Here is a 23,078-nt window from a genome sequence, read left to right as displayed (position 1 = left end):
TATCTCCCAACTGCGAATGCAAATCGCAGATGGCCGAACTATGACTAGCAGAAACATCCATATCAGAACGAGGTGGCATATACGAACAGCAAACAATTACCCTATAGCTACCGAATGAAAGCCTAACTGCTATGAATTCGATATGAGAGATATTGCCCAGCGAAATCAACTCATATGATAGGTTAGATTCAACAGAAATAAGGACACCTCCCGCTCTAGAGATGCGATCACGCCGATAAACAGCATATTTATTTGAAAAAACCTCAGAATTGGTGGCCTGGAGGTGGCCAGGGACCCAGATAATCTTAATTGTAAAATAATTCGATGCAATCACAAGCGAGGTCAGGTACTCCCAGATCACCCTCGATCGCACTGTAGTTGAGCTCAAGGCCTTGATAGCCGCTTGGCTATCAGAGTAGATGTTAAATTCCCTAACCGTAGTAACACTGGATAGCATTCCATCTACCGCATCCTTAATCGCAGCAACTTCCGCTTGGAATACACTGCAGTGATCAGCCAACTTAAACTTGCGGCTTACATTTAGCTCTTGACAAAAGACCCCCCACCAACCTTTCCATTCAGCTTCGACCCATCCGAGAACAAGTTTACCGGTCCCATGCCCCAGATAATTTCTCTTCCCCACTCCTCTCTCGGTGAAATGACTGGGGTGAAGGTTGTATAGGGAGCAGTTATCGGCATACAATAGTCCGTTCTGTTCGGGATAAAGTCGAAACTGGTAAGAAGGCTAGAGTGTCCGCGGTCAGAAAGTCCATATCTCATATCACGAAGCCTGACCAACGACCTTGCCCCGGCCGCCTTTCCCGCAATATCTACTGGTAATATGTTCAGCATGACGTTCAGTGCCAAGGTAGGTGTTATGTACCGAGTGAAACGCACAGAAGAGTTGTTTGTTCATGACTTCACTTTATTGACTAACTGTATGCTTATTCTAGACTCGCCATGAGATGCGAATAATAACTAAGGTAATTCTTAAAGTGAGTATATATAATTGGAGGTGAGTTATGTTTAGTTTGTAATTCACAATGACGATACCTAACAGTAGGTGTTCTGAGAGCGCCACTGATACCGATCAGCGCTGTCCGTTGCACGGACATTGACATTTTGGAGGTGCTCGCCGTGTCCAGTGCTTTCCACCAGACCAGCACCCCATATAGTAGAATCGGTTTGACCACCATCTCATAAAGCCAGTGTACTACTCCTGGCGAGAGTCCCCATCTCTTTCCGATAGCCCCTCTGCAGTAGTACAAGGCAGTGGCGGCCTTCTTCCACATTGGGTCTCCAGGACAGTTTCTTGTCCAAAACAATCCCCAAATATTTAACCCTATCAGAGAGGACCAACCATACCCCTCTAATCGAGGGAGTTATGAAATCGGGCATCTTATATCTCCTTGTAAAAAGAACCAATTCCGTTTTTCCCGGGTTGACCGCCAATCCACATGATTCAGCCCAACTAGCCACAGTATCCAAGTAGCCCTGCAGAGCATCGCGCAGGGTGCCCAGAAATTTGCCTCTGACTAGGGTAGCGAGGTCATCTGCATAGGCAACCACCCGACAACCATTGGCTTCCAGCTCCACAAGAAGCTCGTTGACTACCACAACCCAGAGGAGAGGAGATAGGACATCCCCTGTGGCGTGCCCCTGCACACCTTCCTCTTAATTATGGCCCTCCCCACTCCGCTGCGACAATTCTGCCGCATAGAAGTTTGCTAATAAATTCAACCAGAGCCTCCCCGACTCGTAAACCCACCAGAGCTCTTTCGATTGCCCCGGTAAGACATTGTTAAAAGCCCCCTCGATGTCTAGAAAGGCACCCAGAGCATACCCTTGTGTTCTAGGGACCCCTCTATTTGCTTTACAATCAATTGGAGAGCCGTTTCCGTCGATCTGCCTTGCAGTACGCATGCTGTGAAGCCGGCAGCAACCGCCGAGGTATCCTTTCCCGTAGGTACAGGTCAGTCAAGCGCTCAAACATCCTGAAATCCTTAGGTGATACATGAGAGCTTCTGCCGACCTGCGGAATGAAAATAACCCTAACCGCGTGCCAAGACTTCGGGATATAGTTAAGCCTGAGGCAGTTAGTGTAGATGATGGCCAACCAGCGGCCAGAAAATCGCCAAAGGCTTTTGAAGTTGTGCAGGAATAATTCCATCCGGGCCCGGATACTTATAGGGCTTGAACGACCCTATAGCCCAGGTTATTTGACTTTCCCGTATTGGAATGGCAGGCACTTCTGCATGGCCAACGACCGCCGACGATGCAGGCGAAGATCCCTGCGCAACTGGGGCCTCGGGAAAATGATTGTCCATTAAAAGCTTTAGGGACTCCTCACTAATCATCGACCAGTCCCCACCATCATCTGTCAGATACCCCAGAGGAGCGGGATTCCTAGAGAGTATTTTTCTAAGCCTCGCGGATTCATTGCAGCCTTCTACGTTTTCGCAGAAGCTTCACCATGCATCCCGTTTGGCTATCCTTATTTCATATTTCTAAATCCCCAGACTCACCTTATAGAGCTCCCAGTCCGAGGGTAATTTACTCCTCCTGGCTCTGTTAAAGAGCCGCCGACTGGACGCTCTTAGGTCGTCAAGACCTAACCTAGCGGCTTGCCCTTCCCCCCGTAAGTTTTCAATGGGCAGGACAGTTGAAAGGCGCTATTGCTTGCCGAGGTGAATTTTTCCACCAGAACGTCTATTTCAGATTAGGACAGGTCCGAACTAACGATAGGCGCCGCAGGCAATAGCTCTCCCAGCTACAATAAAAGTCCCAGTTACTACTTTTAGGGTTCCTAAAAGATATTTTACGGGACGTTCTTCGTTCACCGAGAACTGAATATATCGGTGATCAGAGAAGGAGTGTTCGTTGACAACCCTCCAGCCAGATATCCGACCTTCCAGTTCTCTACTAACCAGGGTGAGGTGTATGACCTCCTTCCTTTACCGCAGTAATAAAAGTCGGGTCATTCCCCCTATTACATATACAAAGCCCCTCACCTACAATAAAAGTGGATAAAGACTCACCTCTAGTGTTGGTATCCGAGCTTCCCCAGATGCTATGATGGGCATTAGCATCGGCACCAATGATCACGCCAACACCTCTCCGCCTTGCTTCAGCGGTGATTTCGCCCAGCATCGCAGGTGGTGGTCCCGCTACGTCCCCGTGGGGCATGTACGCTGAGACCACCCACATTTCATTACTTCCTCGCTCGAGGCAGACCGTGGTTACGTCAGCATTGCTGAAATTAGAGAGAATAAAAGCTTTAATCTCTTTTTTTAACAAGCACAGAGGATCTAGGCATACCTGCACCAAGGTGTTGAATTTTCCAGTCCTTAATCCAGAAATCTTACTGCCGTTACTACTCAGCCACGGTTCCTGGACAAGGACTATATCCACTCCGCCTTTTTCAAGGATTTCCATCAAAACCGCTCTTCTTCCGCACCCCATCCTTGGCGGATTCGTGTTAGTCGTGTCCATTCTAAAAAGTCCCCCCTCAAGGCCGCTCTCCGGAGCCGATTCTGTAGTCGCCCTTCAACGGTGTCGTGATTATCTATGCTACGTAGGGAGGCCACGCGAGGGTTGACGCATTACCATATGAGTAATGCGTTCAGAGCCAGACCGGACGCGAAGCGGGAGAATTTTCAACCGCACCTACACCACCAACTTAACGGCGACGGAGCCGGAACGTACCTTGAGGCCCGCCACGGTTTTACCGGGTGCAGCATTAGCCTACCAATCATTTCGGTAGGGTTTCACCCCGACCTACTAAGGTGGCAGAATACCGCGCCTACCAGCTCAAAGTCATCAAGTCAAAATTCAATGTCAATAATCAAAAGCCCTAAACAATCCAGTTCGTCACCGTTGTGTATTGATCTTGACTCTTAAAGAGTCCTCCCTCCCCTGAGCTCAGCACAATGACTCAGGGGTGCGGATTTTATCGATTATTTAGATCCGCCATTATCAGTAGAAGCAGGGGCATCTCGTGCAGGACGTGATAACTAATCACGCGTGACATTCGTCACTATGGCCGGTCTAAGACTGATAACAGTCCCTGATCCAGAGCCTGGAACCACTTATGATATCCAAGCCAAGCATCTTAGCCCCCTAATATAGTACTTAGCTTCCCGCAAAAAATTTTCCACAGATTTATTTAATAAAACAAAATTAAAAATGATCAAGAAATAATAAATAATTCTTAAATTATTTAAACTTTGCCATGTCCTATCCAATTTAGATGCCATATATGTCTTCTGTTCTCCCAATTGTGCTTCAATCTTCGATGGTATGCGTGTCTCTTGGGATACCAGTTGAGATGCCATTGTCGAAGTTTGTGCAGATATTGCAGCCAATATCATGTTCAAGTCTGTGCTTGTTGATATTGTTGTAGCAGTACACAACAAATTAAATGAGGTTACACTGAATTGACAGTCCGAGTCGCTCCGGTACATAGAACCGACTGCCTTGGGAAGCGCTGTACTCGTAACTCTGCGATATTTCGTTTTTCTCTTCCATCTTTGTTCCCCATCAGGATGAAAGACGTATTCGTCGAGATTAATTCCTTCCGACTCCATAATCTCTCGTAGCCGTGCTTGAAGTTCAATCTTATTGCCGGTTGGATTCAATCCACGGTTCTCCAACTCCTTTTTCAGTTGCTGGATCTTTAATTCACTTAACTTTGCCATGTCCAACTTGTATTCGAAGTCTTAGGAATTTATTCAACAATTCCTCTTCTGACACCAATTGTAACGAATTTCGGCGAAATTACGCTTATCTCAAATCTTCTGCTAACTTTCGAATGGGTAAACTGTTGAATAGTTCACTCCAATTTTCAGTATTGCAAACTGTTCTTTATTTAGATTACTTTGGGTGTAGTACAATGGTACTTCAATATCACTTACTTAAGCGTGTTTAAATCAAACTGGTTACTCATTCCTCAGCTTGCTAGTTTTATATTCTCTGTTGTCTCGTCCGCATATTTCTCCAATGGTCTAAACGTTTCACCTTCTAGAACTGTTGGATCTCCTGCTATATACATGTATATTTGTAGTAAATGCTTTTCTACTGGCCATATGCGTGTGTATGTATGTGTGAGTAACTACTTCGGCAATGCCTACATCTGTGTGTGTGAGATATCTCTTCGTCGCCTTTTATGTACGTGTGTAAATGGATTAAATTGATGTGTTCGGGTACAAAAGAGTGGCAGCTTGGTTTATTGTTGCTACGCCTTTATTACTAACAGCTTAGTGATGCTAAAAGTGGCCACAATATTATGATGTGATTATGATATAGATATGGCCCGAATTCGATCCAATAATTTTCAATGCGCAGCGGACAGGGATGAGAGCAGAGTCCAGTATGCTCTACACTGGGAACTTAAAAACAATTGCTGCCAAGTGTTTGCCTGCATAGATTACCTAGTCATGCTGGTTAGGGGTAAATTTATTGTAAAATTAAAAATTAAGCCACAAATCAGCCAAGCAAACATTGGACTAGGGAGCAGGTCTGGCGAAATGATTGATCTCAACAAGGCTCATGGAACCCTGGAGATTAGGGTTCCGATCATATTCATTAGGGATCGAGCGATTGAGGACGATTAAATCATGTTGTCGATACATTCTTTAAGGGTTCAGAACTTTTTTCGCCGCTAGGTTATATTATTTTGTTCTCAGTTTAGTCAGATCTCCGGAGGATATATCCATGGTCTAATTTAGTAGTATTTGAAAACACATCCTCTACAAATGAGTTCTACAAGTGAACAGAGGAGGGCAGGCAAGAGGAGCATCTGCACCGGGCGCTACACACGGGGGGCGCCAAATGGTTCGCAAAAGCAGAACTTCCCAAATAATTTGTATTTTTATTATAACTGATTTCTGGAAAATACTGATTTCTGGAAAAAATGTCTATACTAAAAAATGCATGCATATACCCGGAACAGTTGCGACAGGTTGTGGAATAATTGAAAGCATATATATTTTTTTCTCACGTTCAACGTTACGATGGGAATTATTAAAAAATGCTCTAACAAAAACTGTGAAACGTGTATCTGAAACACTATGCAGCGCCAGAATACAAGCGGTTAGAGTTATCGTCGATGGGCTAGAGAATGTAGTAGAACACATAGAATAATTTGCAGATTAGCACTCCACAAGTGGCACCAGAAGCGAAGCTACAATCCTTTCCAAAATACACTAAATTTTAGTTTCCTAAAATTAGTTTATTTCTGGAATGAAATCTTAAGGAGGATCGATCGTGTGCAGCTCAGATTACAAGATCATTAGCGACTGAACTATCCCAAATTCGAGACACTTTGTGTGAAGAAGCATAGAAAAAGCGAAGTATCTTTTTGAAAAATGGGATATTGATATAGTAAAACGTGTAAGAAGGCGCCGCAAAATGCCTGGAGAATCGGCTAGAGATGTTGGTCTTTCCGCAGAATGTGAAATTTCTCGCGTTATGAAAAGTGTTCTCGATCGTCTCCAAAAAAAAAATAGTACAAGATTTAAACGACTTACTTTACTTACTTAATTGGCGCTTAACCGTTTAAACGGTTATGACCGTCCAGTTGAAATTGTTTTCCACCTGGTCCTTCCAGTAGGCTAGCTCCGATAGAAACACTTTCTTGGCCGGAGCGTCATCTTTCATTCGCATAACATGGCCTAACCAGCGCAGCCGCTGCGTTTTAATTCACTGGACTATGTTGTCTGCGCAGATCTCGTACAGCCCATCGTTAAATCTTATTCGATACTCTTCATCGACAACGTGTATAGGTCCATAAATCTTTCGAAGAACTTTTCTATTCAACACTCCCAGAGCCGCTTCATCTGATAGCAGGATGGGTACGATAAGTGACTTGTAGAGTTTGTTTTTCGTTTGCCGAGAGAGAATTTTACTTTTCAATTACCTACCTAATCAAAAGTAGCATTTATTGGAAAGAGTGATTCTTCGCCTGATTTCAGAGTTGATGTTGTTGCTAGTGTTGATGCTGGTTCCCAAATAAACGAAGTCTTTTATTATTTCGAAATTATGGTTGCCAACAGTAGCGTGGTTGCCAAGGCGCATATATTGCGCTGACTCTTTGCTCGATAACAGAAGGTACTTCGTTTTGTCCTCATTCACCACCAAATCCATCTTTACCGCTTCTTTTTCCAGTTTGGAGTAAGCAGAACTAACGGCGCGGGTGTTTAGGCCGATGATATCAATATCATCAGCATATGCCGATAATTTTCCGCTTTTATAGAATATTGTTCCAGAGCAGTTAAGTTCTACAGGTAGTATAATTTTCTCCAGCATCGAATTAAAGAAATCGCACGATATGGGGTCACCCTGTCTTAAACCTCATTTAGTTTCGAACGGCTCGGAGAGGTCTTTCCCAATTCTGACTGAGCTGATGGTGTTGCTCAACGTCATTTTGCACAGCCGCATAAGTTTTGCAGGGAAACCAAAAAAATATTTTTCTCCGGGCGCAAGGAAACATCACTATGCCACTGATCGCCCGAGGTCTTGTTTTTTTTTTAATCTGGTTATTGATATTCTGATTTCGTCATAGTCGGGTGGAGGAACATAAATTCATCGATTGCGGCCTCAAAGTCATCATCTTCCTTTGGAGATAGGTACATCGCTGTCTCCATTTGGAAGGTCAGAGAAGTGTTCCCTGCATAATGTAAGTACTCTCTGAACATCGGTTAAAAGGTCAATGTTTTCATTCTGACAGTATTTTACCCCGGACTAAGAACCTTTCGTCTGTCGTCGAATTTTTTGCTAAAATTTGCAGGCGTCATTCGTGGTGACTAACAGCTCATGCTCCTCGCACTCATGCCTTTCTGCCTATGCTTTTTTCCTCCTGCAAAGGCGTCTTGCTTCCTCTCTCAGCTCAGAGTAGCGTTCACATACTCTTTTTATACTCAGCTGAGCAGAGCTCACAGAGTATATTAACTTTGTTCGCATAACGGTAATCCGTAACGGCATAAACTAATCGAGATAGATATAGACTTCTATATATCAAAATGATCTGGGCGAAAAAAGAAATTCATTTAGCCATGTCCGTCCGTCCGTCCGCCCGTAAACACGATTACTTGAGTAAATTTTGAGGTATCTTGATAAAATTTGTTATGTAGATTCCTGGGCACCCATCTCGGGTCACTATTTAAAATGAACGACATCGGACCATAACCACCCCCACTTTTTCGATATCGAAAATCTCGAAAAACGGAAAAAGTGCGATAATTCATTACCAAAGACGGCTAAAGCGATGAAGCTTTGTAGGTGCGTTGACCTTATGACACAGAATAGAAAATTAGTAAAATTTTGGACAATAGGCGTGGCACCGCCCACTTTTAAAAGAAGGTAATTTCAAAGTTTTGCAAGCTGTAATTTGGCAGTCGTTGAATATATCATGGTGAAATTTGGCAGGAACGTTACTCCTATTACTATATGTATGCTGAGGAAAAATTAGCAAAATCGGATTACGAACACGCCCACTTTTAAAAAAAATTTGTTTAAAAGTCAAATTTTAACAAAAAATGGAATATCTTTGCAGTATATAAGTAAATTATGTCAACATTCAACTCCAGTAATGATATGGTGCAACAAAATACAAAAATAAAAGAAAATTTTAAAATGGGTGTGGCTCCGCCCTTTTTCATTTAATTTGTCTAGGATATTTTTAATGCCATAAGTCGAACAAAAATTTACCAATCCTTTTGAAATTTGGTAGCGGTATAGCTTTTATGACGCTAACTGTTTCCTGTGAAAATGGTCGAAATCGGTTGAAGCCACGCCCAGTTTTTATACACAGTCGTCCGCCTGTCCTTCCGCTCGGACGTTAACACAATAACTTGAGCAAAAATCGACGTATCTTTACTAAACTTAGTTCACGTACTTATCTGACCTCACTTTATCTTGGTATAAAAAATGACCGAAATTAGACTATCACCGGAAAATTTCGAAAAATTTAAAAAATGCCATAATTCTATACCAAATATGAAAAAAGAGGTGAAACATGGTAATTGGATTGGTTTATTGACGCAAAATATAACTTTAGAAAAAACTTTGTAAAATGGGTGTGACACCTACCATATTAAGTAGAAGAAAATGACAAAAGTTATGCAGGGCGAAATCAAACGCCCTTGGAGTCTTGGAAGGAATACTGTTCCTGGTATTACATATATAAATAAATTAGCGGTACCCGACAGATGATGTTCTGGGTCACCCTGGTCCACATTTTGGTCGATATCCCGAAAACGCTTTCACATATACAACTAAGGCCCACTCCCTTTTAAAATACTCATTAATACCTTTAATTTGATATCCATATCGTACAAACACATTCTAGAGTCACCCCTGGCCCACCTTTATGGCGATATCTCGAAAAGGCTTCCACCTATAGAACTAAGGCCCACTCCCTTTTAAAATACTCATTAGCATCTTTCATTTGATACCCATATATTACAAACACCTTCTAGTGTCACCTCTGCTCCACCTTTATGGCGATATCTCGAAAAGGCGTCCACCTATACAATTAAGGCCCACTCCCTTTTAAAATACTCATTAACACCTTTCATTTGATACCCATATCGTACAAACACATTCTAGTGTTACCTCTGGTCCACCTTTATGGCGATATCTCTAAAAGGCGTCCACCTATAGAACTAAGGCCCATTCCCTTTTAAAATACTCATTAGCATCTTTCATTTGATACCCATATATTACAAACACCTTCTAGTGTCACCTCTGCTCCACCTTTATGGCGATATCTCGAAAAGGCGTCCACCTATACAATTAAGGCCCACTCCCTTTTAAAATACTCATTAACACCTTTCATTTGATACCCATATCGTACAAACACATTCTAGTGTCACCTCTGGTCCACCTTTATGGCGATATCTCGGAAAGGCGTCCACCTATAGAACTTAGCCCTACTCCCTTTTAAAATACTCATTAGCATCTTTCATTTGATACCCATATCTTACAAACACCTTCTAGTGTCACCTCTGCTCCACCTTTATGGCGATATCTCGAAAAGGCGTCCACCTATACAATTAAGGCCCACTCCCTTTTAAAATACTCATTAACACCTTTCATTTGATACCCATATCGTACAAACACATTCTAGTGTCACCTCTGGTCCACCTTTATGGCGATATCTCGAAAAGGCGTCCACCTATAGAACTAAGGCCCACTCCCTTTTAAAATACTCATTAACACCTTTCATTTGATACCCATATCGTACAAACACATTCTAGTGTCACCTCTGGTCCACCTTTATGGCGATATCTCGAAAAGGCGTCCCCCTATAGAACTAAGGCCCACTCCCTTTTAAAATACTCATTAGCATCTTTCATTTGATACCCATATCTTACAAACACCTTCTAGTGTCACCTCTGCTCCACCTTTATGGCGATATCTCGAAAAGGCGTCCACCTATACAATTAAGGCCCACTCCCTTTTAAAATACTCATTAACACGTTTCATTTGATACCCATATCGTACAAACACATTCTAGAGTCACCCCTGGTCCACCTTTATGGCGATATGCTGAAATGGCGTCCACCTATAGAACTATGGCCCACTCCCTTTTAAAATACTCTTTAATACCTTCCATCTGAAACCCATGTCATACAAACAAATTCCAGGGTTACCCAGGTTAATTTTGCTAAATGGTGATTTTCCCTTATTTTGTCTCCAAAGCTCTCAGCTGGTATGTAATGTTCGGTTACACCCGAACATAGCCTTCCTTACTTGTTGTTATTTACTTTGAAAATATACACAACAGTTTAACACATATTTTTCACATTTATTAGCGGTTCCCAAAAGGTTACAAAGGGAAGCCTTACTTTCATAATGGGTGGACTATTTTTTATGACATATGATGGTGCAGGTGGTATGTTACTATAATCATATATTACTAAGAAATTTAAACTATAACTTTTATTTATATTTTGCAGCTTCCACTTCTAGTTCAGGATCTGTAGGGATTGATTGGAAAAATCTTGGGTACAAAGTTCTAAGGCTTGATTGTGACAGTCTTATCATCTATGCCTGCCAGAATTTACCGAATTCACCATCGGGAAAACACCACGCCGGTTAGTAATTTTTGTTTTGAGTAAGCATTTCGATTTGTGTCTGTGTCTGAACGCCGCCAGACCAGGTCCCTATTATGCATGTTCGTCACCGAAAGCGAATGGTCTGCAAGATCATTTGAGCGATATAAGTATAAATAAAAGCGTTTTTCTTATTGGTGGAAAATCAGTACCAGTGAAAACCTGTTTGAATCTTAAATTTTTTGGACAATTTATTTCCGCCGACTCATTCTCATTCTCTATGCCATAAAGACAGTAAGGAAGATATAGGATAGATATTGAGATATCTTCACCAAATTTGGTACACGAGCTTATCTGGACCCAGAATAAATGAGTACTGAAAATGAGCGAAATCGGATGATAACCACGGCCATTTCTTATATATATAACATTTTGGAAAACAGAAAAAACCTGATTATTTCTTAAATAATACACCTAGAATGCTGAAATTTGACGCTTGGACTGTTATTGAGACTCTTGATAAAAATTTTAAAACATTTATTTAAAATGGGCGTGGCACCGCCCACTTGTGATAAAATCAATTTTGCAAATATTATTAATCATAAATCAAAAATCGTTAAACCTAACGTAACAAAATTCACAGAGATGTTGCCTTTACTATAAGGAATGCTTTGAAGAAAAATTAACGAAATCGGTTAAGGACCACGCCCTTAGAAGGATCGTGGACGAATAAAATAAGCTATCTTTGCAAAAAAGAGCTTTATATCAAAGGCATTTCATTTCACAAGTGGATTAATAACAAAAAATAGGAAAAACTTCAAATTTTAAAAAATAGGCGTGGCACCACCCCTTTTATGACTAAGCAATTTTCTATGTTTCGGGAGCCATAACTCGAAGAAAAATTTGTTCAGGATAGAACCATAATTATATGTATTATTGCACAGCCTTGTAACACTATTAAGCACACAAAATAAACAACAAGAGCATTTCAAGTGTACATTGGGTATGCAATGTTCAGTTTCACCCGAACTTAGATTTCCTTATTGTTTTTACTAATTATTTCCAAAAAATTGTCTGTTTATTTATTTTACTAGTTCTAAATAAAAAAGTTGTTTTTCGAATTATTTTTTATCAAATTTCTGTACTAGTTTTAATTAAATCAAATTTTTATCAAAACCTTTTCTACTTTTCTTTTTGTTAACAATCCTATCCTATCCTATGTCTACTTTTATTTATCAAATACATTTCGAATAATTTTTCAAACTACTTACTATTTCTCATTGCAATCAATGATCAAATTGATAGGTAATAAAGATTAAATTTATTTTGTGGAAGCCTTCGGTAGCATAGCGGAGAAGACAAAATTCCAGTAGCGCCAATACTATTACAGTAAGTTTCATTGGCAATTTTTCCGTGGAAGCAACAAAATAAAAATTCTCAAAAGTTGTACAAAAAGGTAGTTCCCAATTTGATTTTCTGCATTGTTCATCTTACGAAACCAAACACTATTTTAAACATTTTTTCAAACTTCACTACAAATTAAGAAATATATAAGAAAATCGTCTTGATTCCACACTATTCCGGCCATGTTTGTGATGGGTTTGAGAATTCTAATTGAAAATCCCGAATCAACGTTAGCCTTGTTCTCAAACCTGCAACGTTTGCTCTAAAATGAAACTCAAACAACAATTGGTCGGCAAATTTTGAATATGGGATTTTCACCAACTCTCAAATTAATATTAGGCAAAAGACGGCTGTTTCTTTGGGCTTCGTGTATTTGTATTTGCAATATGTTTTAGCTATTTTTTCTACAAAACATTGGAAAGCAGAAAAAAAACAATGACACTGAACATCGTAATAATTTCGTTAACAAACCAAATTCCAAAAGAGATGTAGGCAAATCATTCCCACACTTATCTTCAACATAGTCCCTGAACCAAAGGTCTACATAATGGATTAGAGTCCAACAATCCATTTCTACCTTTAATAAAATTCGAAAAATGCAGGACAAATGGACGAACGTAATCGCAATTTTACATGTCATTCAAAAATCACATATAAACATATTTATAACATTATTTTCTCTTCCAAAATTTAGAACTCGTTTGGGTTTATACACGAGACGCTCAGCCATCCCTGAATGTTATGGGAGCTTGCAAGGTTGATTTAAGTGCCAAAGGGATTTACCTAGATCGTCTCGAATCAACCATTCATGATGAGGAATGCGGATTTTATGGAGAGTCAGCCACAAAGTTTCAGAAGCAGCTGCGTTAGGAATAGGGGAAACGTGTTAAGTGTTAAATATTTTTGAATAATATCTACTTTACATTTGCATATACTTGTTGTATGTTACAAACATCTAGTTGTCATTTGTAATTGTCAGATATTTTATTATAAAACTGAAAATTTTTGAATCTGAATACAAAATAGAGAATTGTTTTATTACAAGCTAATATTTTTGCAATAGGTTATGGGCCTGCATTGTGAAATTTTTTACATCTGTAATTTGTTTGTTCGGTAATTCTATTGACACTTTACGATATGGCTGATCTAAAGTTGGCGATTACGAAATTGTATCGCGATAAATACGAGCTTTGAAAATATAGAATTCAGCTTATTATGAAGGAAGAGGTTTGGGATGTCATTGAAGGTCTTGTTCCTAAATCTCGAGAAGCATAGTAGTTTAAGTTTTAGGCCTAAACACCCGTAATAACAAATAAATTAAATTAAATTAAAAATTGGCCGATCTGCACCTCAAGCACGAAACAGAAGAGCATTACGATCCTCAGAATCAGTCGAGCAACCATCATCAAGGCTGGAAAATCTTGGAGTAAACGCCGCTGGGACCCGTTCGTATGAATTGTCTGAAAAACGGGCATCAAAGCTGCAAAATGTTCGAATAAGCACTGCTCGATCAAGACGAACACTGTCCACTGATTTGAATCTTAGTGCATTCCATTATGACAGTAATAATGATTACAGTCTTCATCCAAATGTCGTCATTGGAAAAATGTATAAAATTTGCATGTATTGTAGTGCACTCAAATTTGCCGAAATGACCATGACTGGATCCCGGACGGATCGCGAAAACTATCCAGAAATGATGGCGAAAGGGTCCCCAAAAGATCCCGTATTAGTGGCGAAAAGTCTCGAAATGACCCCGACGGGATCCCGGACGGATCCAAAAACCATCTAGAAATGATGCCGGAAGGTTCCCCAAATGATCCCGAAAAAGTCCTGAAATGACCCCGACGGGATCCCGGACGAATCCCGAAAACCATTCAGAAACGATGCCGGAAGGGAACCCAAATGATCCCGAAAAAGTGCCGAAATGACCCCGACGGGATCCCGAACGGATACGGATAACCATCCAGAAATGATGCCGGAAAGGTCCTCAAATGATCACCTAATAGTCCCGAAATAACCCTGAAGTCGCCACCTGTAAATTCAGACAGTTCCAACAACTAATTTCGCTGGGATTCGGTATTTTCAGTCTATATTTATTATTGCTGATCGGAAGCACTCGCATTCCGACAGCATTTATATAAAAATAAATTTATATGATGTGTAACGAAAATAAGGTCAAACAAAAGTTGGAGCAGGGGGAATTGGAAACACGTTCTTTTCAACCTCCCATTATATTTCGAGCTGTGCTGATCGGAATCTTCATGCATTCCGACAGCGTCTTTACTAAACAAAGTTGAGGGGTGATTGGGTACACGTTATTTTCAATTTCCAACATCCAAAGACATGTTTAGCTGTGTTGATAGGAGACCAATACATTCCGACAGCTTAAAATACAAATATAATTGAAAAATATAAGTTCCAAATTTTGTTGCCTTAAGCTGGAAGCACTGGAGGATTGGAAACGCGTGCTTTCCAAATTTCCTTAAATGAGTGGCTCCCAGACTCGTCCGTTTGTCACGCGAGTAAATATGCTGATCGGAATCACATGTCATTCCAACAGCATAAAAAAAAAATAAATGTGAGGCGCGATAACCTCCGAAGAGATCTAAGGCCGAGCTTCTCTTCCAATTTGCGTCGTGCTCCTCTTGATTTTCCCTACAAATTGGCCGGACGGGACCTACATATTTTATGCCGACTCCGAACGGCATCTGCAAGGCAGATGAGTTTTCACTGAGAGCTTTTCATGGCAGAAATACACCCTGAGCGCTTGCCAAACACTGCCGAGGGGTGACCCCGCTTAGAAAAATTGTCTTCTAATTGAAAAACCTTATTTCTAAAATTTGATGTTGTTTTGTCCGGGGCGTGAACCCAGGGCATACGGTGTGGTAGGCGGAGCACGCTACCATAACACCCCGGTGGCCGCCATTCCAACAGCATATTCAATAGAAATAAGTGATTATAATAATGAATTGTACTTAGTAGTTTAAGTTTTAGGCCTAAACACCCGTAATAATAAATAAATTAAATTAAATTAAAAATTGGCCGATCTACACCTCAAGCACGAAACAGAAGAGCATTACGAGCCTCAGAATCAGTCGAGCAACCATCATCAAGGCTGGAAAATCTTGGAGTACACGCCGCTGGGACCCGTTCGTCTGAATTGTCTGAAAAACGGGCATCAAAGCTGCAAAATGTTCGAATAAGCACTGCTCGATCAAGACGAACACTGTCCACTGATTTGAATCTTAGTGCATTCCATTATGACAGTAATAATGATTACAGTCTTCATCCAAATGTCGTCATTGGAAAAATGTATAAAATTTGCATGTATTGTAGTGCACTCAAATTTGCCGAAATGACCATGACTGGATCCCGGACGGATCGCGAAAACTATCCAGAAATGATGGCGAAAGGGTCCCCAAAAGATCCCGTATTAGTGGCGAAAAGTCTCGAAATGACCCCGACGGGATCCCGGACGGATCCAAAAACCATCTAGAAATGATGCCGGAAGGTTCCCCAAATGATCCCGAAAAAGTCCTGAAATGACCCCGACGGGATCCCGGACGAATCCCGAAAACCATTCAGAAACGATGCCGGAAGGGAACCCAAATGATCCCGAAAAAGTGCCGAAATTACCCCGACGGGATCCCGAACGGATACCGATAACCATCCAGAAATGATGCCGGAAAGGTCCTCAAATGATCACCTAATAGTCCCGAAATAACCCTGACGGGATCCCGGACGGATCCCGAAAACCATTCAGAAATGATGCCGAAAGGGTCCCCAAATGATCCCGAAAAAGTCCCGAAATGACCCCGAGGGGATCCCAGACGGATACCGAAAACCATCCAGAAATGATGCCGCTAGGTACCCCAAATGATCCCGAAATTACCCCGTCGCGATCTCGGACGGATCCCGAAAACTATTCAGAAATGATGCTGGAAAGGTCCTCAAATGATCCCCTAATAGTCCCGCAATGACCCTGACCGGATCCCGGACGGACCCCGAGAATCATCCAGAAATGATGCCGAAAGGGTCCCCAAATGATCCCGTATTAGTCGAATAAAGTCCCGAAATGACCCCGACGGGATCCCGGACGGATCCCGAAAACCATCCAGAAATGATGCCGGAAGGGTCCCCAAATGATCGCGAATTGGTCCCGTAATTATCCCGGAATAGTCCCGAAAATGTCCCAAAATAACCCGACTGAATCACGGACGGATCCCGAAAACTATACAAAAATGATCCCGGAAGGGTCCCAAAACGATCCCGAAATAGTCCTGAAAGGTCCCGTAGTGATCCCGGAAACCACCAAGAATTTATCTCTCAAAGGTACGAAAATGATCTCGAAACTACCCCGACGGATGCCGGACGGATCCCGAAACCCATCCAGAAATGATGCCGGAAGGGTCCCCAAATGATCGCGAATTGGTCCCGTAATTATCCCGGAATAGTCCCGAAAATGGGCCAAAATAATCCGACGGGATCACGGACGGATCCCGAAAACTATACAGAAATGATACCGGAAGGGTCCCAAAACGATCCCGAAATAGTCCCGAAATGACCCCGGCGGGATCCCGAGCGGATTTCGAAAACCATCCAGAAATGATCCCGGAAGGGTTTCGATATGACCCTAACCATGTTAATAAGGCAGCAGGCGCGTTGGAGCGAATGAAGAGTTACAAAGAAACATACAGGTAAAGCTAATAAAAGCGTGCTAATAAAAACAATTGATGGAGGGCGGATGGCGGGAGGAGAAGTACCGCTGCTCGTTTTTCCATAATTGTTTAGATCTCGATCTGTATGTGCCAGATACCACAAACTATTGATTTAGGAGAAAATTTATATTGAGTTATAACGATTTATAGATTTTACACCAGAGGGGTAGAAAGGGAGGGGGCGGAGGGGGGGGGGGGGGGGGCGGAGGGTGTCACTGCTCACTTTGTAAGCCCTCGACTTATTTGACCCATTGAGTCTGTGATATTGGTGAAGGCCAGTATACGTAAAGTTATTATGTGTAAAAATTATTAAAAAGTAATTGCTCGAAGGGGTCGTGGGACCCCCACCCCTCTTTCTATGTTCGAAAAAAGTTTCGCTAGTAGACTACTGTCTGTGTCCCAAGTTGTGGAAAAGTTAAGTTACCAGAATTACATTCACCACCCGAACCATTGTCAACGTTTCTATCTGGTGTTACACCTATATCGAAGCATTTATTGGAAAACATCCGCAAGTACAATTCATGTTTCCAAATGATCATCATTCGGTGCAACGAACATCGCGCGCGAAAATTACATGCCAAGATTCAAAGTCCAAGGGCAAATGTATCATCATGTCGGATCCCTTTTACCATTGCAAATAGTGACGAACAAATTGAACAACGATGTCATTACAATGCGGGCACTAGACGAGAAATTGTGGCTGCGTTACAAGGCTTTTTCGATCAACACAATGAATTAATTGGGTTGTTTAAAACCGCCATTCACCGAATGCCAGCCGATGACTACAGAGTTGTGATTCGAGCAGACAAACGACCCGTTGGCCAACACGAGAGACAATTCAATGCACCAACAATCAATGAAGTGGCGATCGTAATAGTTGGCGAACATTTTGAATCGCGGTACATAATTCTCCATCGCAGAAGTGGTGACATTCAGCGAGTCTCCGAAACTCTTCGCTCATACGAAGGATTGCAGTATCCGATTCTGTTTTGGCGAGGAGATGATGGATGTCGGGGAATGACTCTTAAATACAGAACGGCGTCAATCATATTTCGACGGTTGAGATTCAAATATTGTACACACTTCTTAGAGTGGCAACTCCATAAACCTCGGTTCTCTTTCCATCGGCATTCGTTGATTCAAAGCCGATAGAGACGGAGCCGCGGTAAGTAAAACTGTGAAATTAAATTTAATTCTCATTTAAAATGTACAATGCATTCATTTCATAGAAATAAACGTCGATACAATCAAAATACAAATACATTGTAGCAGTTATAATTCGTAGTCTCCAGGGAATCAACAATTTTATTTCGCATCCATTTGTATGCAATTTATAATATCGCATCAGCCATTTATATTCGTGTTATGAATTAACACACACCAACAAACAAAGCACTAATTTACAGATGAATTCTGGAAATTTCCACGATACCCCAAATGCTAACAGCGCAGCCAGCGCTGAAGCAGAAAAAGATCAAGAAAATGTTTCAGTCAACGGCGCAGCTAGCGCCGGCAGAGTAAGTCCAGCTTGCATTGTAGACACAGATAATGACGAAGAGCGTACAATTAAAGCCTTGCAGGATCAAATTATTGCATTGGAGAATAAACTCGAAAATGTTCAGCTAAGACATATCGAAAGTGAATTTCAACAAGAAGCACTCAAAGTAGCGCTTCAGTATGCCTCAGACGCAAGAAATACAGTGACAGCATCTGCCGCCCCTGCTGTTACTACGGCTATGCATTCAAATTCTGCCGTAATTTATAGCAACACATCAGCCGTTGGCTTAGATCCCACTAGTACATGCATTGCACCTGATGCATATCTTACCCAAACGCCAGTCGGGATGAGTTATATGCCACCGGCTATCTCGCCTAACGCCGTTCGTCACCCCTTCACAGCCCTCCAGCCTACAGCTGGCCCTGTCATAGTATCGCCTGCTCCTATTACTGCCATAACCCATTCTAGCTTTGCCGCCGCCTCACCTAACACATCATGCCAGTATGCCACATTTGGGCATCAAAATAATAAATCAACCGCTGCTACAACTTCTACAGTGTATAGTGGTGGAGCCAGCCATAATGCCGCCGTTTATATGAGTGCCGTCCTCACACAGTCACCATGTTATCCTACCAACGTCACAACTGGTCAAGGAATTAATGCTCCTCAGTCGTCCATGGGAATTCCTGAAGTACCACCAGCGAACGTAGCAGCAACACCACTCGCATATTCGTCAGTTCACAAACCTTTTGGTGCAGTCAGCCCTTCACATGCAAACCCCTATGGCCACCAGATAGGGGGATTAATGGTTCTACGTAAGTTACAAGACCAACCTGATTTTAGTGGTCACGCGGAGGACTGGCCAGTGTTTTTCACAGCATTTCAACAGACGACCGCAGCATATGGCTACAGTAACCTCGAGAACAACCAGCGATTGCAAAAATCTTTAAAGGGAGAAGCTCGAGAATCCGTCAAATCACTATTAATACACCCAGATAATGTTGTAACGATTATCGAACAGCTGCGTTTTCAATTTGAACGCCCCGAGCAACTGATTCGAAGTCAGCTGTACAAAATTAGAGAAATACCACCTATATCAGAAAACAGTATTGTAAAGCTGGTGCCATTCGCTACAAAAGTAAAGAATCTCGTGGCATTTTTGCAGTCAGCGAACGGGCAACTTCACCTTGCCAATCCGACAGTGATAGAGGAACTTGTTGGCAAGGTGCCAATGATAAAAAAGATTGAGTGGGCCAAATATTCACTAGCAATTGTTACGGTCTGCTGCTACGGTCTACGGCTACGACCCACTTGGGAGCGTGTTCACGGGAACACACCTAGCGATGTGGAAAAGGTTGCGATGAAAAATATCGGAAAAGAAGGGAACAGACAGACCGGCCATCACTAGAAGACGGGAGAAAAAAAAGAAAGAAAAACCACCACGAGTTTCCGAAAAAGAAAAAGATTTTTTTCCTTTTTGCTTGCGGTCTGAAGCGGTAGAGAAGACAACCCTCGTGACCAAAAAGTGGCCAAGTGAAAATTGCAGCGATTACAATTGCAAAAGGTTACCGGTAAAAGTTTGCACGAAAATTTGTTTTACATTTGGCAGACAGGATACATAAGTGCATCCACATATAGTTGGTGGAACTGACGAGCGCCGCCCTCAAATACAGATAGTTCACCATCAAAAATCGGGCGGTTTATAGCAACCATAAAACCACTCCTCTACATATGTCCATCGTATTTTCTGAATTCCTCAAAGCCGTGCTTATATACATAGCCAAACTTTGAAAGGCTGAGGAGCTATGTTCATACGTGAAGTTACATTTCAACATTTTAACCCGAAAATTGTCTCCGAAATGAGTGAATTCAATTAAAAACGAAGTAAGCTAGCCGGTGGCCACGTTGAAATTGTTTTAACCTACTCTCAGGACGTGCTAAATTCCCAAACATCGTGAATACTAATAAATAGTAATTGGAAGGCATCGGCGTTGCCTTCTCCGCGTATGCGAGGAGCACGGGAATGTTGGAATATTCCCAACGATTGCCACGTAATATACATGGTTCCTCAACTTAGCAATAGTGGTGTTGGCTTAGCGGTGTCATTTACATCCACACCAACTACAATATGACCACCCTCAACCATATCCAGTGACCCCGGCATCGTCATATGCCAAGACGCCAGACGTACCACTCCTAGAGTGACATATCGACAATAACAGCGTGTGCAATCTATCGAACAGCAACATCAACCATTGATAGCACCTCAAAATCCACATTCCTCACATCTGGACGTTCGCGGAGCCAACAGCATCGTCAGGCCTAAGGGCTGCCACCATTATTGCGTGCAATACCGCGCGCTACCAAATCGATTGCGCCAACAACGAGCGCAACCACCACCGATTTTAGTAATAACAATAGCAGGGCCGCCGCATATAGGCCTGCTACTACCACCCAGCTGTGACAACTTACCGGCAATGACCTCATAGTACCAACTACCAGCAACAACATCTAAAGCGGTGAGTTCGTTCCGGTTACGGAAGATATTTTCAAAACAAGAGAATGAGAAATTCTGATGAATTTTTTTTGTTAAATCTACAAATTTTTATCTAAGCTTCAAAACTTTACTTTTACCCTGGGTTGTATCGTCTAATTCATTTCGGCCCAGACCGGTATAACACTTAATTTTGACAATTTTTTTTTCTCAAAGGCATCTGTGGATTTTTTTTTATATAATGTATGTAAAAATTAAGTTTTTCTTAGGGGAGAAAACTTGGAGTACTCTTTAAGAGGGATGGACAAGGAAAATTATAATTTTTGATTAACTAACTAACATTAATCGAACTGGAATCATGCACACTATAAGATTCTTGAAATTCTAAGTAAATGCTTGGAAACGGTTTGGAATTATCTAAAATTTTGGGTAATCTTTGGAACATCTCGAAGGCTCGTTCGAAAACGGGCTTCATACTAATAAAGTTTCTTGAACTTCTAAATTTTTTTTTGAAATTCTCAATAAAAGATTCCTTTTGGTGAATCCTCTAACTTTTCTAAAATATTAGAGTCAGTTTATAAAGATTTCGGTATTAAAGAATCTTTCTTTTATTAACTAAAATAAACGAAGGAACTGATGAAATTTCGAAATCATCACTGTTGGAAATCGTTGACTCTTTACATCTTCAACCGACGTATGTGAGAACGTGAGAATCGAAAGAGTCTTTGTAACTTAAGCAGAGCGAGTTGCTTCCAAACGGCTTAATATTGCCCAAGTCTTATGCTTCCAATACTCTTCAGGCTGTTTTTCTTTGCAGTGCGATTACGAAAGAATATCGCTATTATTACAAGTTTTCTCCCTCCATTGCTTATAAAACAGCGAACCACAGCATCAGTTAAATATATAATCATAGTTTATAGTAACTTTACTTGAGCTTGTAAGTAAAAACCTTCTAACACTATGTTAATCAAACTCGGATTTGACGAGGTCTTAACAATCAATTGCTAACTTGCGTAAATGATAAAAAGAAATATATGACAGTCTTGTTTATTTAGCACAAAATTGAATTTTTAAGAGACGTGCCTCTGTAAATATATTGCGTAGTTATTCCTAAGTTGCTATATTATTTATGTATCTACATTATTTGGAAACCTTATTAAAACCCGAACAACACTACTTACCAGGATTATCCAAGAAAAGAAATAGAAAAGGAAGGAACGTAAGGTAAAATAAAATAAAACTCAATAAAGGTAGAATAGGTAGGAGGTTGAGGAAACTTTTAGAGAGGGTGTACAGGTACGCGTCGGGCGTAAGTCTAGCGTAAGAAAGAGATAGGAAACTTAGAGTAGCAATTGTCTTAGGAGCCTTTGGGTTGTACTCGCCGTAGAAACGGATATCCAAGTAAGTCAGATACTCTCACATCTTAAAATACACTTACCCTTGAGTTTTCTTTTGCGTAAGGTTTCCCTTATAATAATTTTTCATAAGCCTTAGTATAGCTTTAGTTATATAGCCTGTAATGCCAGGTATATACGGAATAAGTCTCACTGAAATGTTTTGATAATGAACTGTAAATAAATTAACCTTTAAAATGGGAATGCTGGCGTCGCCATTTATTTAGAGGGCACGTAGGGTTAACAGGTAAGGGGCCACCGAATTATAGGTGCGTCGGTGGCCATGGTTATTTGAGGGTGGGATAAAAGCACCGGGCGTCGCAACACCACCCGCGGCGCCCCCAAGTTATATTCGGCCCTTTTTGTTTATATCCTTTTGTATTTATTTTCAGCATTTTTTTTTTGATTTTCAGAGTTAGTAACCGGCCATGTCCGGTTCGGTAAATTTTTTTTTGCGTTAGATTTTTTTTGAGTTTTTTTTGAATTTGAAATTTTTTGAATGTTAACGGTCTG

General features: G+C 41.4%; 1 protein-coding gene across 1 annotated transcript in view; it reads left to right on the top strand.

The window, feature by feature from the left end:
• The window catches only part of LOC137241381 (uncharacterized), a 105,863-nt gene extending 92,375 nt beyond the window's left edge, over positions 1–13,488 (top strand). Inside the window, exons 4-6 of the mRNA XM_067768929.1 lie at positions 10,815–10,894; positions 10,959–11,096; positions 13,153–13,488. Of these exons, the coding sequence (XP_067625030.1) occupies positions 10,815–10,894; positions 10,959–11,096; positions 13,153–13,328 (394 nt within the window). The 3' untranslated portion in view covers positions 13,329–13,488. The remainder of the gene's footprint in view (positions 1–10,814; positions 10,895–10,958; positions 11,097–13,152) is intronic.
• Positions 13,489–23,078: the final 9,590 nt, after the last annotated feature.

The sequence above is a fragment of the Eurosta solidaginis genome, chromosome 2, assembly GCF_040869045.1.
Source record: "Eurosta solidaginis isolate ZX-2024a chromosome 2, ASM4086904v1, whole genome shotgun sequence".
Lineage (NCBI taxonomy): Eukaryota > Metazoa > Arthropoda > Insecta > Diptera > Tephritidae > Eurosta > Eurosta solidaginis.
This window is presented reverse-complemented; position numbering and strand designations above follow the sequence as displayed.